Source organism: Gobio gobio, assembly GCF_949357685.1.
Source record: "Gobio gobio genome assembly, chromosome: 5".
In the NCBI taxonomy this organism is placed as follows: Eukaryota; Metazoa; Chordata; class Actinopteri; order Cypriniformes; family Gobionidae; genus Gobio; species Gobio gobio.
The window spans coordinates 24,238,902-24,264,280 of record NC_137101.1 but is presented as its reverse complement, the minus strand read 5'-3'; the positions used below and the strand labels follow the sequence as shown (position 1 = coordinate 24,264,280).

Below are 25,379 nucleotides of genomic sequence, written 5' to 3'. Positions count from 1 at the left end.
CCTCCACAGAAGCACGTCGCTAAACTAGTGAATGAACTTGCGCTACCTGGGCGGTTCAGCGCAAAAAAGGAGGCGTGTTCCGGCGCAAACAATCCCTGGTGCTATTTTGCTGTTCCATTAAACAATTGCGCCACTGACCAGAAAAAACCTAGTCTAAAGTCAGTGGCGCGTTGCGCGTTGTTCATTATGCTATTTTAAGGGCGCATGCTTGACCATAATGTATAGCGTGCACAACGCGCATACACTTTGCTCATGTAATCTACACAGATGCAACAGTTATTTTTGCAAATCATAAATTGTTACACTAAAAAATATTAACACATGAGATGACGGAAATCATTGTGGTGTGCCACGAAGATGTGAAAAAATAGGCATAAATCTAGCTTACAAATTATTCAGGCTAATTGTAGTCTAATAATTAAGGAGACCTGTTTGCCCAATAGTGGCAACTTCTGGCAAGACATATATGTATATAAGGACATCCAACATCTAATTGGTTTGTCCGTCAAGAACCAGGAAAAAAAATCGGTGAGGGTGGACGCAGCGATGTCCTCTGCTGGCGTCAGGTCCTGAGTAGAGGCAGATCCACCTCCCGTTACACGGCGTGCCCGATTGATGCTGGCAAGCTTGGACTTTCCCCGTCTTCTGATGTCATTGTAGCGCTTGCGGCACTGGTGCGACGTCCTGGGAATGCCAGCTGATGAAACAATTGTGGCTATTTCCTCCCACGCCTGTTTAACCGACGCTATTTTGGGTGGGTTTCTCCCATCCCCATACAACACAGCTTCTCTGTCTTTCACTGCTCTTACAAGAACATCAGTCTCCTCGGATGTGAACTGCTCCTGGCGTGCGCCTGGTAAATACGCCATAATAATAGCAATCCATTATGGAACTTGCGCACCTGCTTTTACAGGGAATGTTGGATGACGCTCTGATTGGTTTATTCACGTTACGCCCAAACCACACCTATGAATAATGAAGCTACTTCAGACCAACCCATTTTAGATTTGCGCCGGGCGCAAGAGCCATTTATCCCGCCGGGAAAATAGCAACAGCGCCAAGACCCGCCCACAAAGTTACTTGCGCTTCGCGCTTTGACACTTGCGTTTCAGATCGTTAAAATAGGGCCCAGGACGTCTAACATCCCCTCAACAGGAAGTGTTAAAATTGTCACTCTCAGAGTCTCAGGCAGCGTGTGAACTTCTGCCAGGCGTTTCTGCATGGGTGTTAAGCACGGTAAAAATTAGTAAACTAATTTATTTGTCATCCTCCTTGTTTGAACGGCGTGGTCTCCACTTCCGTGAAGGCGGAGTTGGCGTTCGTACTGTCACAAGTGACAGCAGTTACTTCCTGGTCCCCAGTAGGGTGGGGGGGTGTCCAATCTCAGATCTTCGAGTCTTAAACCGTGAAGCAGTTAAAGTACTAAAGGTCAAGATGTTACAGTGAAGGCGGTCGTGTCGCATATTCAACATTGTGATTGGATTCGGCACGATTGATCCGAAGGACGCATGTATTCGCATATAAAGTCTGCCACAACACAGGAAGTTCCTGAGGTTCGCTCTTGGGGGCAAAAGCTTACCAATTTCGGGTCTTCCATTTGGCTAGCCTTGTAGCCGCACGTATACAAAATGTATGGATGTATTACCGGCTCCATTGGGATTCCGGGGCATTCAAATTTTGAATTACAGAGGCGATTGCTAAAATTAGCACAATCACATGAGATGGTGCTTTAACACAGTGTGTTGGCTCATCTAGTTTCTCTAGGGTTGAGACTCAACACCAAGAAAAGTGTTCTTTCTCCTGCCCAGAGAACGACTTATCTAGGGTTTGTTCGGTTTTTGGTCACAAGGTGGGCACAATGGTTTCCCGCTTGAATCAAGACCATTCAGTGTTCCCTGAGCAAAGTCAGGCTAGACCAAGATCTTACTGATCATCAGCACCAGAGTGTTAGGTCTAATGGCATCAGATTCCACGGGTTTCCCTTTGGGGTTGTTGCACATAAGACCGTTTCAGTTGTGGCTCAAAGCCAGAGGACTAAGGGCCAATCCTCAGGCAAATAAAGTGGCGCGCCATGTGGCTTCGTACACTAACTATGTGGTTCAGACCCCGGTTTTTGCCTTGGGTCCCACTCTAGGAGTACCTTGTCGTCGCAAGTTGCTAACGACGGACGCTTCCCTGACGGGCTGGGGTGCGGCCTTAAGTGGTCGTCCAGCCCAACGGGAATGGGAGGGTCATCAACTCAGTTGGCACATCAACTGCCTCGAGTTGACGGCTGTATTTCTGGCCCTGAAATACTTTCTCCCCCAATTGAGGGGCTGTCATGTCCTAGTGCGGGTGGACAATACAGCTAAATATCTCATATATAATCACCAGGGGGGTCTGTGCTCACGCTATCAGAATAGCGAGACAGATTTTTCTCTGGGCTCAGAACAAGTTCCTGTCACTCGAGCAGTGTACATTCAAGGGCGGTTGAATGTGGGAGCAGATTTACTGTCCAGACAGAGTTACAGATGGGGGGGGGGGTGGAAACTCCACCCAGAAGTAGTCAAGCAGATCTGGATCAGATTTTACAGAGCTGACCACAGGGAGTGGACCTCTTCGCCTCTTCTCAGACAGCGCAATGTCCCTGCTTCTCTCTGTCACCCAGCCCCGCTGGGTCTGGATGTGATGGTTCATACATGGCCCAAAATGCGTCTGTATGCCCTCCTTCCAGTCGCTCTGCTCCTGGAAGTTCTAGCCGGGGTTCGCCAACAAGGGTCTTGCTTCTTATCGATAGCGCTGCGTTGGTCGAACAGGGTTTGGTTCTCTGAGATAGTGTCTCTCCTCAACGGCTCGCCTTGGGCGATTCTGGCGAGGAGGGACCTTCTGTCTCAGGCAGAGGGCACAATATTCCATTCCAGGCCCGACCTGTGGAACCTTCATGTTTGGCCCCTGAAGGGCACCAACTGAGGGACACGGGGCTTTCGCCTGCAGTTATTGAGACCATCCTTAGTGCTAGAGCTTCCTCCACTCGGAAAGTTTATGCTAATAAATGGGGTGTCTTTGAAAGGTGGTGTACGACACAATGTAGATTCAGTCAACTGCCAGGTAACTTCAGTTCTGGATTTTCTGCAAGAAAAGTTGTCATCAGGCACCTGCCCCTCCACTCTCAGGGTTCATGTGGCCGCTCTTTCGGCTTGCCACGCCTTGGTGGATGGGGTGCCGCTCGGGAGACATCCTCTACTCGCTCGCTTCATTCGTGGGGTAGGCGGTTGAGGCCACCTGTTAGAACCAAGATCCCTTCATGGGACTTAGTTAGGGACTTAGTCCTCGAGGGTCTGGTTGAGACCCCCTTTGAAACATTAGCTTGCCCCTCATCTCTCAGGGTTTATGTGGCCGCTCTTTTGGCTTGCCATGCCCTGGTGGATGGGGTGCCGCTTGGGAGGCATCTTCTGCCTGCTCACTTTGTTGTGCCAGGCAGTTGTGGCCTCCATTAAGAGCCAAGATCCCTTCATGGGACTTAGTTTTAGCCCTCGAGGGTCTGGTTGAGACCCCCTTTGAACCTCTAGAATCAGCGTCTGACAAACTTCTGACTCTAAAGATGGTTTTTCTTATGGCTATAACTTCTCTGAAAAGAATTGGGGACATGCAGGATTTGCATCCCCACCCTGACTACCTGCCTAAGGTTTCTTTGTCGACTGTACATCCTGTCACTCTTGAAACCTTCTGCCCTCTGCCGTTCACAACGCCGGATCAGGAGAAACTTCATAGACTGTGTCCAGTCCATGCTCTTCAGGCCTACGTCCACCGCACTAGCCAGTGGCGTAAGTCAGAGCAACTGTCTGTTTGCCATGGGGGCCGTAACCTCTGTTCTGCCACCATCAAACAATGTCACATTGGGTCAGGGATGCTACTGCTCTTGCCTATGAGGTGCGCGGTCAAGCTTCACCTATAGGATTAAGGGCTCACTCCACCAGGGGAGTCGCCTCTTCTACTGCGTTAGCAAGGGGTGCTCCCTTACAAAGTGTTTGTGATGCGGCAGGTTGGTCCTCTCTGCACACATTCTTAAGACTTTATAGCTGGTTGAGTCTGGTTGAGACCCCCTTTGAAACATTAGCTTGCCCCTCATCTCTCAGGGTTTATGTGGCCGCTCTTTTGGCTTGCCATGCCCTGGTGGATGGGGTGCCGCTTGGGAGGCATCTTCTGCCTGCTCACTTTGTTGTGCCAGGCAGTTGTGGCCTCCATTAAGAGCCAAGATCCCTTCATGGGACTTAGTTTTAGCCCTCGAGGGTCTGGTTGAGACCCCCTTTGAACCTCTAGAATCAGCGTCTGACAAACTTCTGACTCTAAAGATGGTTTTTCTTATGGCTATAACTTCTCTGAAAAGAATTGGGGACATGCAGGATTTGCATCCCCACCCTGACTACCTGCCTAAGGTTTCTTTGTCGACTGTACATCCTGTCACTCTTGAAACCTTCTGCCCTCTGCCGTTCACAACGCCGGATCAGGAGAAACTTCATAGACTGTGTCCAGTCCATGCTCTTCAGGCCTACGTCCACCGCACTAGCCAGTGGCGTAAGTCAGAGCAACTGTCTGTTTGCCATGGGGGCCGTAACCTCTGTTCTGCCACCATCAAACAATGTCACATTGGGTCAGGGATGCTACTGCTCTTGCCTATGAGGTGCGCGGTCAAGCTTCACCTATAGGATTAAGGGCTCACTCCACCAGGGGAGTCGCCTCTTCTACTGCGTTAGCAAGGGGTGCTCCCTTACAAAGTGTTTGTGATGCGGCAGGTTGGTCCTCTCTGCACACATTCTTAAGACTTTATAGCTTGGATGCTCATGCCACTCTGGGCTCTCATGTCCTTGAGTCGACATCACAGGCTAATGCCTGAGGCTTCTTGCGTTCTTGTGCACACCTACACAACCATAAGGGGTCCAGGCACCATCAAGCACGGCGGCGTGGGTATTCTCGTTCCCATTTGCATAAGCTTATGCAGCATTGAGTGTAGCTTTTGAAAGGGAACACTTGGGGTTACTTGACTGTAACCCTGTTCCCTGATAAAGCGGAACGAGATGCTGCATTGCTAGGCCGTGCTGATGATGCTTCAGGACTGGTCTTCAAACAAAGAAGATCTGGTTTGCTCCAGCTGAAGCTCATCTATTAATAGCCTCGTGCAGCAGGTGCGCCTATGACGTCACCGGCCGAGGCTATAAATACCTCCGGGGTCAATTTCATTGACGTGTTTTCACACTATTTTCACAGCTGGTTATGTCAAAGACATTTCCCGTTTGCATAAGCTTATGCAGCATCTCGTTCCGCTTTATCAGGGAACAGGGTTACAGTCAAGTAACCCCAAGTGTTTTTTGTCAAAGACTACATCCAGATCAGTTTCAGAGTCCATCAAAAACCCTAATACTTCAACAGTCCTATAGCTCGCCCTGTGCCTACATTTCATTCAGTAACATTAAATAGTTTTGATTTATATGTTGTTTAATGTTGATGATCCCGTTATTTTACATATGCATCTGCTTGCATACGATCGCTTGTTTTTTTGCATCTTCTTCGTCTGTCTTTTGATCAGGAGATTCTGTACTCATTCAGAAGATGCATAATAGAGCCCCCTTAAGTATAACAGTGAAAACACGGAAACAAAGAAAATTCAGTGTTTGGCGGGGAAGCGTTTTCTCACAAATAATGGAAAACTCTGTGTTTGGCGGGGAAAGAGTTAACAATCTGTTCATTTTGAACAAAACTGAAGATCATTAACAAGACATTCATCTCCAAGTATATTTGGTCACTTTTAACATAAATATATAACATTTGAAAACACATTAAATAGCAACAGAACATTGAACCTATTGTACAGAATTGATGAGCAGTCAATTTCCCAGTGCACGTGTGAACCTATAACATGTTCTCTCAGCCCAAGTTGAGGAAGGGGGAAAATAGTTTGGAGTGTGTTCAAACGATTCAATCTTACTTACATTAGATCTCATAATGTTACAGTATTTATTGCTTCGGTCAGCTCTTCTGCGCTCTTGTTGTCTGGGGTAATTTACGCTGGCAGAAAGCAGACCTCGTCCACCTGTGTGTCAGCCATTTTGACAGACTGAAAGAGGGGCGGCCATCCAGTGTGACAGCTGTCAGACAGGGTTTGACTGGATGTGCTCTCATACCTCGAGATGTTCATACACACACAATCGCACATGAAAGCACAAACTCACAGATGAATAGACATCAAAATGAGGTGGCGACACAGAACATGACAGTGATCGGGTGATGAGTGATACACAGCTGTGTGTGTGTGTGTGTGTGTGTGTGTGTGTGTGTGTGTGTGTGTGTGTGTGTGTGTGTGTGTGTGTGTGTGTGTGTGTGTGTGTGTGTGTGTGTGTGTGTGTGACAGAGAGAGAGCTAGAGAGAGAAAGCAAAGCACTCAGGGAAAGAATGAAATCTGATTTCTTTGAGCTTTGACACTGCTGGGCTCTCTTTGAGCTTTACAATCATCTGATACTCCTGATTTTGTCACTGCCTGCTGGTGTTGAGACAGAGAGGATATCGCTCAAATATATTCCACAAATATATCCCATTAAATCGTGGGCGTCCATATGTGTCCATAAAACAGAGAGAATGACATTTAAACCCCTGAGATCAAACAGATGTGTTTCATCTGTTATTTCTCTCTTTGTCTCATTTCAGCTTTCAGTGGCAAATACCGCTGACGCTCGCAGTGGGAAACTCCAGTCACATATCAACAGACACCATCATCTGGGTCGCCAACAAAACAGGTACCAATTATACACAGTGCTTTTATTGGACACGGACAGTCACTTTATTCTAATGAGGATTTTTCTTCATTATGATGTTCGGACAGTGTAGTATCACTGAATATGAATATGCCTTCCCAAAAACTGTCTAAATGAATTTTAATTAATAAGAACGAAGAAATTAAAAATGTGCTCATCATAAAAGAGGTGTATTCAAGTATGTTTGAGTTAATTTTTTTATGCATTTTTAGACCTGATAAAAAAAATCCCCTATCAGCCAGTGAAAGATACTTAGGCCCAATCCCAATTCTGTTTTACACCCCTTCGCCTTCCCCTACCCCTACACCTACCTGTTCCCCTTGCCCCTTGAAACAGAGTGCCAAGGCGTAGGGGTGAAAATATTCCCCTAAGAAATGGGACACCACTACTATACCATTACACGTCATCATACCCCGTTTTATTTATTATAATGTCCTGTGACATTTAACCAGTATGAACAGCAATGAAGTGCGTAGGCTAGCCTATATCTAACAGAAATCAGGCGCGAGCACGTTTAACAAATTATTCACTCCCAACAGAGTTTTGCGCTGTATTTGGACTTAATAAAATTGCGCTCGTTTTCAACTCAAAACGAGACAGAGTTTCCTAAGATGATACAGAATGATACAGAACATACAAGACTGGTGAAGCCGCTTTTCCAGTGGACCAAACTGTTCTCTTTGTTTATTAACCGTTCCATTCCGTGCTGATCCGAGCCGGCCGGTACGGATATGGTTTCGTTATCCACTGTGTTGCTGCGATACTGTTCATACGTTATACGTCAAGTCAGTCATTGCCTTGGTAACGCGAGCGTTTACAGACGATATGTGATGTAAATATCGACTGCGTTATGAAGGATGACCAGATATATATTTTTAAACTATTATTAATGTGTGTTCAAATCACCCAAATAGTGCGTTTAGCAAGCTACGGAGAAAACGGCAGCCAGGCGACACGCAAGTGATCGATCCCGAGTGGCAACACACACACATTCTATGCAGCACGGTAGTCGGTGGAGGGAAACTCCTCATACCCCTTCGTTCGAAGTGTGGTCCTGAAAAATCTTAGTTTGAAGGGCTATCTGGCCCTTCCCCTTACCCCTACCACTCCAGCCAAAAAATAATCGAGACACCCCTACCCCTTCACGTGAACGCGCAAAACGAAGGGGTAGGGGAAAGAGAAGGGCTAAGGGGTAGAAATGGGATTGGGCCTTAATGTATTTTTTGATTTCCTCATTAAATTAAATGATGAATTCAGCTCTCAAGACCTTTTTATTTCCTTTTATTTTACACTTCAATGCTATTCTTCTGTGATTCCCACACTGTGGCAGCACCACACGTCCACCATCATTACATTCAATTCTATTCCTCTCCTTTGGGAGAACGAAGTAGATTTTCTTTGGACGGAGCCACAGAGAGTCAAATTCCAAGAGCCGGAATTGAATTTGGTCTGCGAGCGACCCGTGTGGCTCAGAGCTGAAATTTCCCCTGATTATGAGACCATTTAACAGCCTCCATTTTCTGCTCACCTTCCCTGAAAAACTGCCCTCACTAGGGCTACAATGCAGATGATACAGAGCCGGAGACAATGATTCTTGAAGGAAACACAGGCTGTAACATAGAGACCCCATTTATATGCATTAACTCACCGCATGACTCTTGCAATCTGTCCGCTGACGGTTGGATGCTTCCTGGATCACGATACACTGCAAATCCATCGAGTCCATGAGAGCTCGAAAGCACTTAACCAGGGCATTTGTTACCCATGAAAAAGCACAAGGTCTGGCTGGAATATTACAGGATGAGAACGTGGCAAACACATTAGATTACAGATGTTGTACATACAAAATGCTGAATGCATCGCTTCTTCATGTATATTTCTACGCAGGTCTGCTTTTATGTTCATTCCAAAGATGATAAATGAACTGACATTTTAAACAATGATATCCATAAAAAGCTTTGCAAGTTCAGTGTCAGGTAGAATATATCAGTCCATATGATCAATATTCATTAGAAATGTAGTTAGTTTAAATTTATGTTTTCTATACATTTTGTTAATTAATTTTGTTTCATTATACTGAACTCCCTGTTATCTGAATATATTCACATCTGTCTGTGAGGGTCTAGGCATCATTCAGTGCCGCATGTTTCTGCTTATAAGCATTTGAGTTGAGCTACAGTGACTATCAGAGTTGTCATTAAACGTTTGTTTCATGTTCTTTTTTTAGAGACGCACAGAGTTGGTCACATGGGCGGCGAGACGTGGTTGCTGGGCAACATCAATCAAACTGGCTACTTCAGAGTAAACTACGACCTCCACAACTGGAGACTTCTCATTCAACAGCTGATGACCAACCCAACGGTACAGCATCCACAATTCCTTTCTTCCACCTCTGTCAGTCTTTCTGACTCCTCACGTTTAATCCTAAATGTTTTCTTCCCCCCTTCTGTCATGATCCTTCTTTCTCCTCATTCCCCTCATCACTTCCTGCTGCATTCTAAATGTCTGTGCTGTTCTCTCACGGCAGATCATCTCTGTGGGCAACCGGGCCGGTCTGATTGATGACGTCTTCAACTTGGCGAGGTGGGTTCTGTTTGTTACACGGCCCCTCTGGAAACATGGAGAGTCATTCAGAGAGTCTGATACATTTAACAGCCTTCACACCCCTGCAGAGACCCCTGTCACATTATTTCAGGAGGTCGTTCACCTACAGTGAGAAAGTACAAAGTGACAGTGGTGAGGAAAAATCTCTTGGAGTATAAAGGCATATTGAGTCCAAGTCAGGTTTTCAGCACAAAAAGATTTTAAAATAAAAAATACATCTCTATCACTTTGATAATAATTAAGTAATTAACTCTAAATATACACTGATCAGGCATAACATTATGACTAATATTGTGTTGGTCCCCCTTTTGCTATCCAAACAGCCCTGACCCATCGAAGCATGGACTCCACTAGACCCCTGAAAGTGTGCTGTGGTATCTGGCACCAAGATGTATGCTCGATTGGATTGAGATCTGGGGAATTTGAAGGCCAAGTCAACACCTCAACCTCATTGTTGTGCTCCTCAAACTATTCCTGAAACATTTTTGCTTTGTGGCAGGGCGCATTATCCTGCTGAAAGAGGCCACCAGGGAATACAGTTTCCATGAAAGGGTGTACATGGTCTGCAACAATGCTTAGGTAGGTGGTATGTGTCAAAGTAATATCCACATGGATGGCAGGACCCAAGGTTTCCCAGCAGAACATTGCCCAAAGCATCACACTGCCTCCGCCGACTTGCCTTCTTCCCATAGTGCATCCTGGTGCCATGTGGTCCCCAGGTAAGCGACGCACCCGGCCATCCATGTTATGTAAAAGAAAACGTGATTCATCAGACCAGGCCAACTTCTTCCATTGCTCAGTGGTCCAGTTCTGATGCACAAGTGCCAACTGTTGGCGCTTTCGGTGGTGGACAGGGGTCAGCATGGGCACTCTGACTGGTCTGCGGCTATGCAGCCCATACGCAAAAAACTGCGATGCCCTGTGTATTCTGACACCTTTATATCAGAACCAGCATTAACTTCTTGAGCAATTTGAGCTACAGTAGGTCGTCTGTTTGATTGGACCACACAGGCCAGCCTTTGCTCCCCACGTGCATCAATGAGCCTTGGCCGCCCATGACCCTGTCGCCGGTTCACCACTGTTCCTTCCTTGGACCACTTTTGATAGATACTGACCACTGCAGACCACAAACACCCCACAAGAGCTGCAGTTTGCAGGAGATGCTCTGACCCAGTCATCTAACCATCACAATTTTGCCCTGGTCAAACTCGCTCAAATCCTCACTCTTGGCCATTTTTCCCGCTTCTAACACATCAACTTTGAGGGCAAAATGTTCACTTGCTGCCTAATATATCCCACCCACTAACAGGTGAAATGATGAAGAGATATTCACATCACCTGTCATAATGTTGTGCCTGATCGGTGTAAATAAATCAATTGTACTAACTAAATGTACCAATTTATTTTGTTATTCCATGAAGTTCAGTAATTATTGTTTAAAACATTTAATTCCCACTTTTACAAAACTAGACTTCATTAGAAAAAAGTATTATCACTTTTAATAATAATAAGCTTAATTTTTGGATGATACTCATTTCTAAAAAAACAGATTTTCCTAAAATGAGCTTAATGATGCATCATAAGCATCAAAGAACAGACAGGGGGCTCTTCCTGGGATTTCAAAAGATTACATCATGACTGACAGATCTGTATGAAAGTGAAAGTGTTGCAAGACTCAAAAACTTGTTCATTAACATTAACATATGCACATTCATTTACATGCACGTTAATGCACATTCATGTATTAACATTAATCTCGGTTGATCTGCTGGTCAGCCGAGACATTATTTTGGATGAGATTACAAAAAAAAACCATGTAGATAGTTTTCTATATACATAAAGCATTAGTTTCACATCATCTGAAGCCGCATGCATCCATAACAATTTCCAAGCTCATTAAAATAGCATCACCAGATGCAGGAATCAGTATTATGCTAAATCTCCAGATGATATTCAATATAAGTAATCAATTAGAGAATGAGCCAATCAGCAGCAGATTCCACCAACTTTCTGTTGATTTGTGACAAATTTTGTATTATTATTAAAGAGCTCTTTAGGGCAATACTGTGTTAAAACAAAAATCATGTTTTTGGGTGTTATTTAAAAAAAGAATGGAAAACTATTTGTTAAAGTTTATTTATGTTGCCATGTAATATTAAAAAAAGACATTTGATTATTGATTTATTAGATTTGTTTTCATTAAATTGTGTCAGTAGTTATTGTTTTGTTTTAATTTCATTCAGAGGTCATGGTGATATTTTTTCGACTGTTCAGGCAATAAACAGTTAATTCAAACATCAGATGTGTTCTTTTAGAGAAAGATTGGAAAAAAAAAAAACAACGCTTTTGCATCAGACCTACATTTCAACGTTAACACCCATTTTCTTCAGCCTTAAAGGATCTTGATAAAGCCGTCCATCACAATAGAAAGAACAGTCAGATCCAGTCAACTACAGATGGACCTTCATTACTGTCAGATACAGCTTTTGTTCTGTCCTGTACTCTTCTCCTTTAGCCGGAAGGCGGTATTGAAGAAAAGCCTTTAGCTCATCAAGATGAGACCTGCGGTGAGACTACTGAGCCGTTACTGCGAGAGTTGTTAATAAGAAAGCGAGGGAAAACCTCTGTTTCCCCGCCTTTCCACTGCTGTCTCATTGTGTAGATCCTTTAGAGCTTCATCATTAGCTGGAAACTCACATATGTCCATTAATGTGAGAGGAGGAAAGACAGAATGGTAAAGGTAGATAGAAAGAACAGAGATTATAATGCCCTAGGCTGCCAAGCTGCCATTAGTCCCTTCAGCAATGACTGCTCTCCCCCCAGGTCCTCTCTATTTGACACAAAGATTCACTCATTCTGCTTAATGAAGGAAATATTTAGTCACTGGCAGCTACTCTAGATGCTACAAAACAACTGATTCATTTCTCAAGCCAAATCAGTGTTCGAATATCACTAGTGGACTTTCTGATACCCCTTTTCCTCCAGAATGAACTGGGTGCTAGTTCAGAGCCAGTGCTAGTTCCAGTTCGTAGTTGGTTCCACTGACGAGCCTTCTAAGAGCCGGTTTGCCGTTCCACATGCTGAGAGCCACAACAGAGCCAGGTCTTATGTCACTGTATATGTTTCATCTTTCTCAGCAACGCGAGACAGCGGGAAACACAAACACACCTGGCTTGTTCGAGATGCATTGGCGCTGCGCAAACCGATCCGCGTATGATATCAAAATACCACATGAGCGATTCAAAAGCATAAGGAGTCATATGCTCTCGTTGTCATACGGCGATTGGTGTGCACAGCACCTCTGCATCTCGAACAAGCCTTCCATCAACAATGGCAAACGTTGCGTTACTATTGATGCACATGGTTTTACGATCCTACATCGGCATCAAAACACAGCGAATCCAACGCATTCATGCAGCTCGCCGTAATTTGTATAGACGGAGATTACAAACGAGCAGCAGCTATTAGCTCCATTAGCTGCTATTTAAAAAATGCCGGTCACAAGTTTGTGTTCGTCTTGTTGGTCACGGTAACCCCGCTGGGTGCCTGACGCAATCGGTTCTTACTTCTAGCCCAGCAATGTTTTGGTCCTACTTAAGAAACACTTTTCCTGGTTCGGAGCTGGTGCTTTGCGTGTGGAAAGACAAAGAACCGATTTGAAACTAGGCTCTGGCTCCGAACTAGCACCAGCGCCTTGGTGGAAAAGGGGTATAAGACATTAAATTTAGGTGCTGCTTTGTACAGATTGTGAAATTCATTTACTTTGGACAGTCATTTTTATTCTTCCACCAAACTAAATGAGGAAGCTGTCAGATGCTCTGCTAGCATTAGCACCGCTGTTCATCATATTGAAACGACAGGCTCATCTGCCGGTGCTGTGCGGCTCATGTTGAGCTAGATGGGGCTTTAACAGGCATGTGGAGAATTGTGATTTTGTACCACAGATGTTTCCTAACCATGGCGATTCAGTCAACTGACGACAAACCCGGAGGGAAACGTGTGTTTATTGCCGTCACATTGAGCCGAGAAAGGAAACCTGTTCCTCCTGCGTTGTAGTACGTCATGTTCATTTAGCCGGTTTATTCAACTCGGCCTTGTTTACCAAAGAGCTATATTGAAACTTAACAGGACTGAAGGCAAATTCTTTTGTTCCTGATTTCAGTCTGGGTTGTACATATTGTTTGTTTCAGCTTTTATTTACAGCTACTCTTAATAAAAACGAGCGGATGTTAACAGGATGTCTTATTCAACCTCAGGGCTCAGATCTGTGGAGGTGGTTATTACGTTCTTACGTTCTCAAGAAGAGAAAATGCCAACCTGCATATTAAAAGCAGCATCATCGTTAATCACAATGTGTAAAATGTCTCATTTCTCTGTAAATTACTGGGATGATAAAGAGCATTCATATGACTGAGGAAACTGAATGGGCGCCGCTGCCTCGAGAGATGTTACCTAATTAAAAGCCCCTGGTGCTCATGGGAGTCACTCACACAGATCAATACTGCCTCACAAAGCCAATGAATTACTGGATCAATTGAGAAGAAAGCTGGTGTTACTGAAGACTAGTTGGAGAATGAAGATCATATTTAATGTGCATTATTAATGGATGAATATAATAATTGGATTAATTGCCTAGCTTTTGCATCTTCCATAAATGTATTTTTTTAATTTTCTGGGGCAATAGTTTAGGACTGAACAGTCAAAATTTAAGTGTATATAATATAATATAATATAATATAATATAATATAATATAATATAATATAATATAATATAATATAATATAATATAATATAATATAATATAATATAATAATTAGAATTAGAGATTTTAACATCTCATAATTGCATAAAAAATATTTTGTTGTTGGGGTGAACTCGAACAAAAGGGGTGATGGGGTGAACAAAGGACTGAGGATCCAAATGCAGATAAACTCATGCAAAATAACCAAAAGATGAAAAATAAAACAGAAACTAGAAAATGTTGAAATCAGAACTGTGCAAACTCAACAAACAAGGACAAGACCCAACGAATGAAAACACTAGCGCTGCGTCCGAAATCACACACTGAGAAGGTACTACATTCACTTTACAAATGTTAAAAAAAGTTTGTTTTATATAGTATGAATGTGGGTAGTATGAATGAAATTCAGACATACTACATCAAATATGTTGTTACTGTCACGTGACCAACCAGCGTCAGTTGCGTCGCTTCACTGTTATTCATAAATCCTCTCCTGTAGCCTTATGGGATAGTAAAGTGTCTATCGAATGTACACTTCAGAATCTCGCCGGAAGTAGTCATATGGGGACATTTCGCCTACTGTATTTCAGATGTGAACTCAGACATACTACTCTTTTGGCGTAATGTTTTTCACATACTATATAGTAGGGAGGTATTTGATTTTGGATGCAGTGCATGGCTTATATACACAGGGAAAATCAGACTAAGGGAAAACAAGAACAGGAACTAAACAAGGCAAACTACTAACTTAAAGACTATAAAACAAAAGGAACACAAACAGTAAATTTATGACACTATAGTATTATGTGCTCAAGAAGCGTGAAAATAGAATGCAAAAATAGTAATTTTCATTTAGATTTTCAAGCAATTAACAGTTTCTGTTAACAGTCATTACTGTGATCACCAGCTTCTTGTCTTGACACACACTGTTTTGAACTTTCATAAAAACGCTGATCTGTTTTTAACCCGACATCAGCATCATCAGCTGGTTGTTAAAGACAGAAGCTAGTTTTGTTCGTGGCACTTGCGAAACATCACAACACCTATCGACGATTCTGTCAACACATCTCACACAACTGCGAGAAGGAACTAAATAACAGTGCCAGGGGAATATTTTGGTTACTTTTCCATATTCTTTTCCTTTGAGACAATATTTGTTTGTGCACAGAGTGAGCTTTCATTTGACTCAGTGTCTCAGTGATGGAGCTTCTTAATAGGCCTGCTTGAAATGCTCTGCTCAAGCTTTGTCTAAATGAGCTACAATTACAGGCCAATTTAAAAGTCAATGATTTATTTAAGAGACTGTTATGTTACTCATGAGTTATTTCAATGTCAGTGACGTGTGTGTGTTCATGTTTTTCTATCCCAGTGGGGACTTCAACCTGAATACACACTGACTCATTGGGACTCATGTCATTGTGGGGACCTAAATTGAGGAAACAAGCTTATAAATCATACAATGTCAAAATGCAGAAAGTTTTGTGCTGGGTAGGGTTAGTGTAAGGGGATAGAATATACAGTTTGTACAGTATAAAAACCATTACACCTATGGAGAGTCCCCACAAAGATAGTAAACCAGATGCGTGTGTGTGCATGTGCGCGTGTGCGTGCGTGCGTGTGTTTTCATGTCCCAAAACCACGAGTGTGATCAGCTCATTCATTACTGTGCTTGCCAACAATAGGGAAAATGTCAGTGCCTCATGATATTTTTATGTTCATGCAGTGTTCTTTTATTTTTAATGAATATTTCCCCTGAATAATTCAAAAATAAAAATAAAAAGTTTTTTTTATAGAAAGGATCAACTAAATGGCCTTATTCCATTCGCTGCTCTCGGAATGGGGTAATAATGGAAGTGTCTCTATATATAAATGACAGCATTATGAAGCAATGTTTTTAAATTCCTTATTTTCCCCTCTGAAGAAGAACCACACTTGATATACTTTAATATTTTATACACACTTTAACATTTTGTCTCTATTTTAATACTTTAATACAGTATTAGATGTGATTTGGCCATCATTTACAAATGAAATCATTGCAGTAATTTATGTTCTACTGTGTCTTTAAGTACTAAAGCTAGGAAACACAACATAATTAATGCACAGGCAATGTAATTAATGTAAAGACCGAAACGTTCTTGACTCAGTGTCAAAACTGCATCCTTCATGTCTTGAGTGCACATCAATCCTGGGAGCATTGAATATTTCCATGTAATCATTGTGAAAGAATGACAGCCGATGAGTGTTTCAAGACGCTTGGCATCATTATAGACTGATAAATCGCTTATTTGAATAAAATTATTGCTCATTAGGCCACAGTTTTATGTTTTATACTAGTTAACTGCAGTTTGGATACTATCAACGGTGTATGGAAGTCATTCCAACTTGATACCATACAACTTGAAAATGTTTTGAGAGAAGCACATATACATCTGTTAATTGTGGTAAAAACGAAATGATGTTTCTCATAACTGAATAATAATTGAAAATTAATGCATGCCCGAGGATAACAGCTACTCAGCTTTGGGTTTGCACTGAATGTCAATTATTCCTGACTTTAACATTTTAGCTTTTGCTCATTTTGCTCATATTTGTGAATATTTTGGTTGAATATTTTGGTATCACTGAGCAAAGATATTACACTAATAGGCATTTTGATGACTCTCCTTCTTTAATATATTAACAGTCTGTTCAAAGGAAGAAGAACAGGCTTCCTGATCTTAATTAGACCCAAACCTCGTTGAACCCTTTGAGCAAATTTTTTTCTCAGTTAAACAGGATTCATTTACCTTTGCTTAACATTCTAACTGCATTTGCTACTTCACCATGGATATGTTGAAATAGCTTCTAATTCTTCACATCCTCAATTGTCTCCTGCTAATGTTAATGCAAATCAGTTTGTCTTGAAATGTTAAAAACCTCATTGGGTAACAGTGGGTGTCTGTGAGCAACTGTGATTAATGTCCCAATTAAATGTGTGTTGGGTGAATCTGTCCTCTGGAATTTAATGAGTCCGTTTTCCAAGTCTGATCACTTCCTTTTTCACCTGACCTCTGATACGGAGCGCTTATGTGCCCTGCATGAAATTATAAGAAATGAAGATTAATTTCCGGCATTCTGAGCCAGAGTAAGGCCTTTAAGCTGGAACATAAATATGATCTCAACTAGATTTGACTTTTTCTGAGTGGTGCTCGCTTGTGTTAAACTCAGTACTGTGATGCTTGGGTTTCCAGAACGTTGTTACGTGGTTACTAAAGCGTTCTGATTCTGAGACTTCCAGAAAATCCAAAGCATTTGCTGATTTGTACAGTCTCGTCTCTCTAGTGTTTTTGCTCTAGGATATCGGTCACTTTTCTTTGTTTCCGCTCTCATGGGAAAGTTGTGGGAGTTTCTAAAAAGAACGAGAGGAAAGTCGGCGGAGAACGTGGAACAAAAATAAATGGAGAAGCACCGATGTGTGGCCTAGAAAGACAGTCTCATTTGACTAGAGCCCAAGGTCCTGCTGAAATACATCTGGGATTTGATGTGCTCCTCTAAATGACAGTGGATATGTGCTGTTAATGCTCATGTCTGTGTTTTAGAAGAGATCTTATGTTTTATGGATTTATGCAAATTGAACATGACTACAGGAGAAGCTTTTTTTTTGTTTCTTACAGCACATTATGACTCCCCACGCAGAGCACAATGCCTGGCAGTTATTCTAAACGAATAATGATGAACAAAATGAACTGTTTGTAATCAAATGTTAATGATGTGTCTACCAAAGGGGAAATATGCTGAAAATGTGCTGCTAGTGTCTTATCCTCTTACTCTCTTTCTTCTCTCTAGAGCGGGGTATTTGCCCCAAAATGTCCCCCTGCAGATGATCTCATATTTGTCTCATGAGACTGAGTTTCTGCCTTGGCACGCTGCGAGTCGAGCTCTTTACCAGCTGGACAAACTCCTGGACCGCACTGAAGACCACAGCCTGTTCAGCGTGAGTTTGGTGTCTGTTGCGTTTTAACCTTGACTAGTGCAATAAGAAAGACACAGCTGATCTAGCAGCACGTCTCAGATGACTCGACAGATCGAACTGAAGACGACTTCTGATTTTCATCCAAAACAACAGTCCAGTCCTGTTTTAGAAACTCATACATATGAATAACAGAGTGAGATCTCCTCCATCGGTTCAGTTTTAATGACTGTTATACTCGTACTATTTCTGCAGTTGGAAGTATGCATGTTGTGAGAAGTATGCAAATTTTCTGCATGTGGGGAATTTCCAGATGAGCTACTGCAAGTATACAATGAGGGCACACTGTGTGAAATAATGTTTCCCACAATGCAGTGCACTTGACTAAATCTTCCATTTCAAGTGTGACGAATGAAACCTGCACTATATCAACTGTAATTTTTATCTGCTTCTTAGATATTATTTGATCAGACTGGGAAATATTAGTCATTTTTACAGAATAAGAACTATATAACCATTTTTTCTGTTTTTATAAGTAGTATGCAGTGTATCCTGTTGAGTGCGCTAGTATTTCATTCTGTTCAGTATGAGACAGATGTCTATGTTTCTCCGGCTTCAGTCTTACCTGTCCACCTGCTTTCATATTCATTTATCACTTTGTTATTCAGAAAAGCACTCGCACGCCTACCCATAATCCCTCAGTGTGCATGAGTCATTTCTGCCCCTCCTCTGTAATGGACGACCCTTTAGTGTCAGCAGTGAGTGTGTGATGAATTTAATAGCATCTTCTCTTTGTATCTCTCATTTCCATTCTCACTCCCAAGGCGTCAAAATCTGAAGCATGGTCAAATGCCTTCCGGGTCACAATGAAGACACTAAAGGTACTCCTAGGCATCACTAAATCGACGCGCAGAGTACTCCATTGATTTCTGTTGTTTGCCCAATGCGTCAGATCAAGAAGCATTTACTTATTTGCATTTGTAAAAGCAGACTTGATTTTATGAATACTTATAGGCTACTTTTATATTTTGGAGCAACTAACCCAACTCCTACCCAAAACCTACCCACTTCTAAACAATAAAAAACACGTAACAGGCAAATAAACGTACAGTCACAGGTATTTATTGCAAAAACTGACCGAAAACAGTATAACTCATGTTGCATTCCAAGTCTTCTGAAGTCACACAATATCCTCATAATTGCTTAAATGATACACCTGACTCTTGAGCATGACACAATCGGAGACGCTGAACGCTGTTGTGGATTTTCTTCACACAAATCAATCATTTGGCCTCGGAACACTTGGAATATTGGTACTTTTTGAATAAATTGTGTAATAAATTATATCCTGTATTTTAAATCATATAATACACACATGGGTAGGTGGGATGGTATGGGGTTGGGTTACATGTTCAAACGTGTCTAAATAGCGTAAATAAAAAATAAAAATGTAAATAAAAGTATGCTGGCAGATTAAATTGAGAATAACACTCCAACATGTCGTAATGGCACAATCATAACCCAATATATAATTTCATCATGGCTGCATTGCACTCCACTTTTAGACACACACTTGCGAACTTCCCCTTCAGGGAATCCCTGCCGCCATTTTGAAGTGTGTTCCACTTTGTGAAGTGGACGAGGGAAGTTTATATGGACAGACCCTCAAATCTACTTCATATGTACACTTAAGGCAGCTGCATATACCACATTGCAACACGATTGTGACGTCACCGCATATTGCGTTTAATTGACTACACCACAAACAACTCTATGATATTTTAATAATTTTTTTTAAAACAACCCAAACACACCTATATACATATAGAATGCTGCATTAAAACTATTTTGTAAGGGGAATAAATTATAATAAATCAATTCCATAGTGGATTCCAAGTGATCAAGGGCTTAGGACGTTCCAGTTCAGTCCATTGCAAAGGTTCTGCCAGTAGTGGGCACTCATGCAACGTAAGCAATGACTCACATCCGAGTGAACAGAACGGATGGAAGTTAGCGAGTGAAGGGCATAATAAAAAACAAACTGGAACGCAGCACATGACGTTAACATTCCCATGCCCAACGCATCTGTGTATTTCTCATTTAAATAAATGGAGTATCCTGCACGTCGAAAAATGATGCCTAGGGGTACCTTTAGCGTCTTCATTGTGACGTGGAAGGCACTTGACCATGCTTCAGATTTTGACACCTTGGGAGTGAGAATGGGTTGTTTATTGTGTTTACTGTGAGACAGAGCAGATGTTTAGCATGTAATGCAAGACGGAACAGCTGGAGCAAATTAGTAAGGTGCCTTCAAATCATGTGACCAGGTGTCTCAACCATCATTCCAAACCCCTGTGTGTGTGCGTACAGAGTTGTATTAAAAAAACAGAGTAACAAACTGTTACTCTCGGTAACAAAACAATAACACATCACTCAATTTTTGTATTACCAGCTTGACAAACACACCTGATCAGCTGTACAATCCACCACAATATGGAAAACAATGTCCTCTACCGCTGTATTGGTGTTTATGTGTTTTTATCCGTGTAAGTGTGTGTTAAGAATTGAATTGCGGCATAGCAGGGTCTAATTGTGATCATTCACTCGTCTCAGTAAGAGGGCATGAAGGAGAGCAGTCATGCTAAATTAGCCATGACATTACCTGCTGCGACACTTCCCTCAACCGTATGCCGAGTCAAAACACAAACACACATGCACACACGCACACACACACTTATACTGTATATAAACATCATAAAACAACACAATATATTCAGTTTCAATCAACATTCTCTCTCATTCTCTTTTAACAAGGACTCAGCAGCTTCTGTTCAATAAAATCTTAAACATTGACCCATTTTTGCTGCTTAGTTTTCATAAATGCTGTGGATGTAGTCGGGAGTGAGCTTTATACATTTACAAAGTACAAGTATGAATACAACACACTGTTATTTTAAGAGAATTGTAAATCCTGGTCTAAACTTGGTAACCAGACTCACTCATTTTCTGCCTGTTTGGTTTTGCTTTACTTGTGTTTTATTGTATATATTGTTTTGTTTTGCTTAGCTTATTGTTGTTTTGTTCATCAGGACTATGTTCTAAGACAGGCGGAACCGAAGTATCACAAGTTGGGCTGGCCAACCAGTTCCCCTGACGGTTCCTTCATGCAGGCGGCTTATCAGGCCGAGTAAGTCTTGAATTTCATCTTTCTTGAATTTTATATCACAGTTATAAACTTATATGTAGTCTAAGTAAGGACACCAAATTGCAAAGTGTAAGCCAGACATTTTCCACCTCAGAGATGGGAATGACCTCAGTAGACATGTATTTAATTTTTTATTTTCCCCTTCCTCCATCTTTAACTTTCTGCTGCTGTACTTCCCTGCTGGTATCCTTCCCTCTCTCCTCCTCAGAGAGTTGCAGAGAGAGGTGATCATGCTGGCCTGCAGTTTTGGAAGCAAACACTGTCACCGCCAAGCTGTGTCTCTCATTTCAGACTGGATTTCCAGCAACAAGAACAGGTGAGCAAATTTACAAAGTCTCTTTGTACAAACCGTATTCTATCCACTAACCCTGCTGAAAAACCCAGCATTGCTGGTCACCAGCATAAGGTATGTTTTTCACACTGGGATTAGCATGGGATGCTAGTTGCTGGTTTGCTGGTCAATTTTCCAAAATAATTTTAATAAATTATTTAATAAAGAAAAATGCATGTTGTAGGTTACATGTTTACACAGTAAAGTCCCCGGTGTTAAACAAACACTGCTCAGTTTTCATAAATAACACTGAAGCAATGTTGCAGTTAGTGAAATAAATAAAAAATTACACTATAAGTGATGAATGAACATTAGTTATGACACCTGTGGTTAATCACTGAAGATAAGAGGAACAACAAGCACAGAAAACATAGGAGATAAGCAGAAACACAGCAACTGACTTACAGCCACATAGCCTTAGATGAAATCAACTGCAAATAAAAGCAATATGTCACCAGAGGATGATTAAACAACTCCAAAAACAGTATTACCATATTCATTTAATTCAAACCAGTTGGCTTTATTTCTTTCATACACTCTTAAAAATAGAGTTTTTTTTAAGGGCATTGATGGTTCAATGAATAACCTTTGACAACCATGGAATCTTTCCCTTCCACAAAAGGTTCTTCATTGTGGGAAAAAAGTTATTTCACACTTTAAAAAAATAAAGGTTCCAAAAGGTTTTTTTTAATTTATTTTTTTTAGCAGCGATTCCCAAGAACAGTTCTTAAAAGAACCATTTTTTTCTTGGTGTGAAAAACATTAAATAGTGTTTTTCAACTATGAAGAACCTTTTGTGCAATATAAAGGTTATATGGACGTTAAAGGTTAATCATGGAACCATTGATGCCAATAAAGATCCTTTATTTTCTAAGGGTGTATGGTACATGTACAAAGGTTGTCAAAGTCTGTCACCATTATAGTGATTAGTGTTCCCTTTAGTTGGGCCCTTGGCCATTGACTTTGTGGTTGAATTAATTCTCTTTTTTGCAATTGATGAAAGTGCATGCTATCACTATTTTCAAAAATATGTCATGCTCCTGACTGCACTGCCATACCTTTTACTATAAGTGCACTTTTTGGAATCAGTGACTGACAGTTGGATTTTGACATATGTGATTTCCCAAATAAGTATGAAATTCACAGGTTCACACTTACATATAATTAAATAGAGGAAAGGTTATATATATTTGACGTGCTGTGCGAGGGGAGGGCTCCAAGCTTGGAATTTGGCCCACACCCAGAGTACTCCCCCCAGGTTGTGATAGTTAGAAGTTAGAAGTACACTCACCTAAAGGATTATTAGGAACACCATCCTAATACTGTGTTTGACCCCCTTTCGCCTTCAGAATTGCCTTAATTCTACGTGGCATTGATTCAACAAGGTGCTGAAAGCATTCTTTAGAAATGTTGGCCCATATTGATAGGATAGCATCTTGCAGTTGATGGAGATTTGGGGGATGCACATCCAGGGCACGAAGCTCCCGTTCCACCACATCCAAAAGATGCTCTATTGGGTTGAGATCTGGTGACTGTGGGGGCCGTTTTAGTACAGTGAACTCATTTTCATGTTCAAGAAACCAATTTGAAATGATTCGAGCTTTGTGACATGGTGCATTATCTTGCTGGAAGCAGCCATCAGAGGATGGGTACATGGTGGTCATAAAGGGATGGACATGGTCAGAAACAATGCTCAGGTAGGCCGTGGCATTTAAACGATGCCCAATTGGCACTAAGGGGCCTAAAGTGTGCCAAGAAAACATCCCCCACACCATTACACCACCACCACCAGCCTGCACAGTGGTAACAAGGCATGATGGATCCATGTTCTCATTCTGTTTACGCCAAATTCTGACTCTACCATCTGAATGTCTCAAAAGAAATCGAGATTCATCAGACCAGGCAACATTTTTCCAGTCTTCAATTGTCCAATTTTGGTGAGCTCGTGCAAATTGTAGCCTCTTTTTCCTATTTGTAGTGGAGATGAGTGGTACCCGGTGGGGTCTTCTGCTGTTGTAGCCCATCTGCCTCAAGGTTGTGCGTGTTGTGGCTTCACAAATGCTTTGCTGCATACCTCGGTTGTAACGAATGGTTTTTTCAGTCAAAGTTGCTCTTCTATCAGCTTGAATCAGTCGGCCCATTCTCCTCTGACCTCTAGCATCAACAAGGTATTTTCGCCCACAGGACTGCCGCATACTGGATGTTTTTCCCTTTTCACACCATTCTTTGTAAACCCTAGAAATGGTTGTGCGTGAAAATCCCAGTAACTGAGCAGATTGTGAAATACTCAGACCGGCCTGTCTGGCACCAACAACCATGCCACGCTCAAAATTGCTTAAATCACCTTTCTTTCCCATTCTGACATTCAGTTTGGAGTTCAGGAGATTGTCTTGACCAGGACCACACCCCTAAATGCATTGAAGCAACTGCCGTGTGATTGGTTGATTAGATAATTGCATTAATGAGAAATTGAACAGGTGTTCCTAATAATCCTTTTGGTGAGTGTAGAAGTGAGGAGATGGGTTGGTGGAGGGATGTTGATAAACTTTCAACGAACAGAGGTAAGTATATATACCTCTTATTTTTTTCATTGAGTTGATTATATGAATGTGCTCCTCTTGAGTTCATTAGGTAAATTTTCTGAACTTTGTTAATAAAACATCACGTCTTTAACTCTTTCCTCGCCGTTATTTGTGAGAAAACGCTTCCCAGCCAAACGCAGAATTTTCTGTGTTTCCGTGTTTTCACTGTTATACGCTAGGGGGGCGCTATTACGCATCTTCTGAATGAGTACAGAATCTTCTGTTCAAAACACAGACGAAGAAGACGCAAAAAACAAGCAATCGTATGTAAGCAGATGCATAAAATAACGTGATCATCAACATTAAACATTTAAATCAAAACTATCTTATGTGGGCACAAGGCGAGCTATAGGACTGTGGCAGCATTAGGGTTGCTGATGGACTCTATCTACTCCATCTGTGTTTGATCATTGCTCTGAATCTGATCTGGATGTAGTCTTTGACAAAAACGTGATTTTCTAATTTTTTGTTGCTTTTTTCATGAAACTTACCCATATACAAGTTTTGATTGAAAAAGAAATGCATGAAGCTAGAATAAACTAGAATAACAAATGCTGGTGGGGAAAGAGTTACAAACAGTAACTTTCAGTTTCGAACTTTCATTATCAAGTTGTTATTACCTGTCCCATTGAAAGAGCTTTTCTCATAACCCGTTATTGAACAACCTGCATATGATTATGCTTTTAGTATGCATCTTTCTTGGTTTTCATACCTCTAAATGTCTTTTTAACTGATTTATGTTTTGAAACGTTTTACCTGTTTACCAGGGACAATGATTACTAATGTAATCATAAACTAAAACAATCAATTCTACTTTCAGAAGAGTGAGCAAAACAAATGACTAAGTTATAATCATATAATTCAATAAATCATATGTTTTAACTGTATATTGTTTTTAAATTGCTCTTTACATTATTAATGTGTTGAATATAGAAATATGCAATCAAAAACAAGGCTTGTCCCCAAAACAGTGGTTGCATACAGAGAGCTGGCCTACTCACCCTCAACCCTGCAAGACCATGCTGGTGAATCAGCTTCACCAGCTCCATCCAGTACTATATCAGCATACACCAGCCTGGACCAGCACTATACCAATACTAAACAGCATAAATCAGCCTGGACCATGCCCTATTTTTTTAGCAGGGAACCCTGACACTAAACACAACCCTCACAGAAAAG

At 41.6% G+C, this 25,379-nt stretch overlaps 1 protein-coding gene across 1 annotated transcript in view; it reads left to right on the top strand.

Annotated features, from left to right (window-relative positions):
* LOC307126119 (thyrotropin-releasing hormone-degrading ectoenzyme-like) overlaps window positions 1-25,379 on the top strand; it is a 170,745-nt gene that overhangs the window by 130,847 nt on the left and 14,519 nt on the right. The window contains exons 10-15 of the mRNA XM_079816506.1: window positions 6,679-6,767; window positions 9,013-9,146; window positions 9,313-9,368; window positions 17,959-18,106; window positions 21,172-21,269; window positions 21,496-21,603. Of these exons, the coding sequence (XP_079672632.1) occupies window positions 6,679-6,767; window positions 9,013-9,146; window positions 9,313-9,368; window positions 17,959-18,106; window positions 21,172-21,269; window positions 21,496-21,603 (633 nt within the window). The remainder of the gene's footprint in view (window positions 1-6,678; window positions 6,768-9,012; window positions 9,147-9,312; window positions 9,369-17,958; window positions 18,107-21,171; window positions 21,270-21,495; window positions 21,604-25,379) is intronic.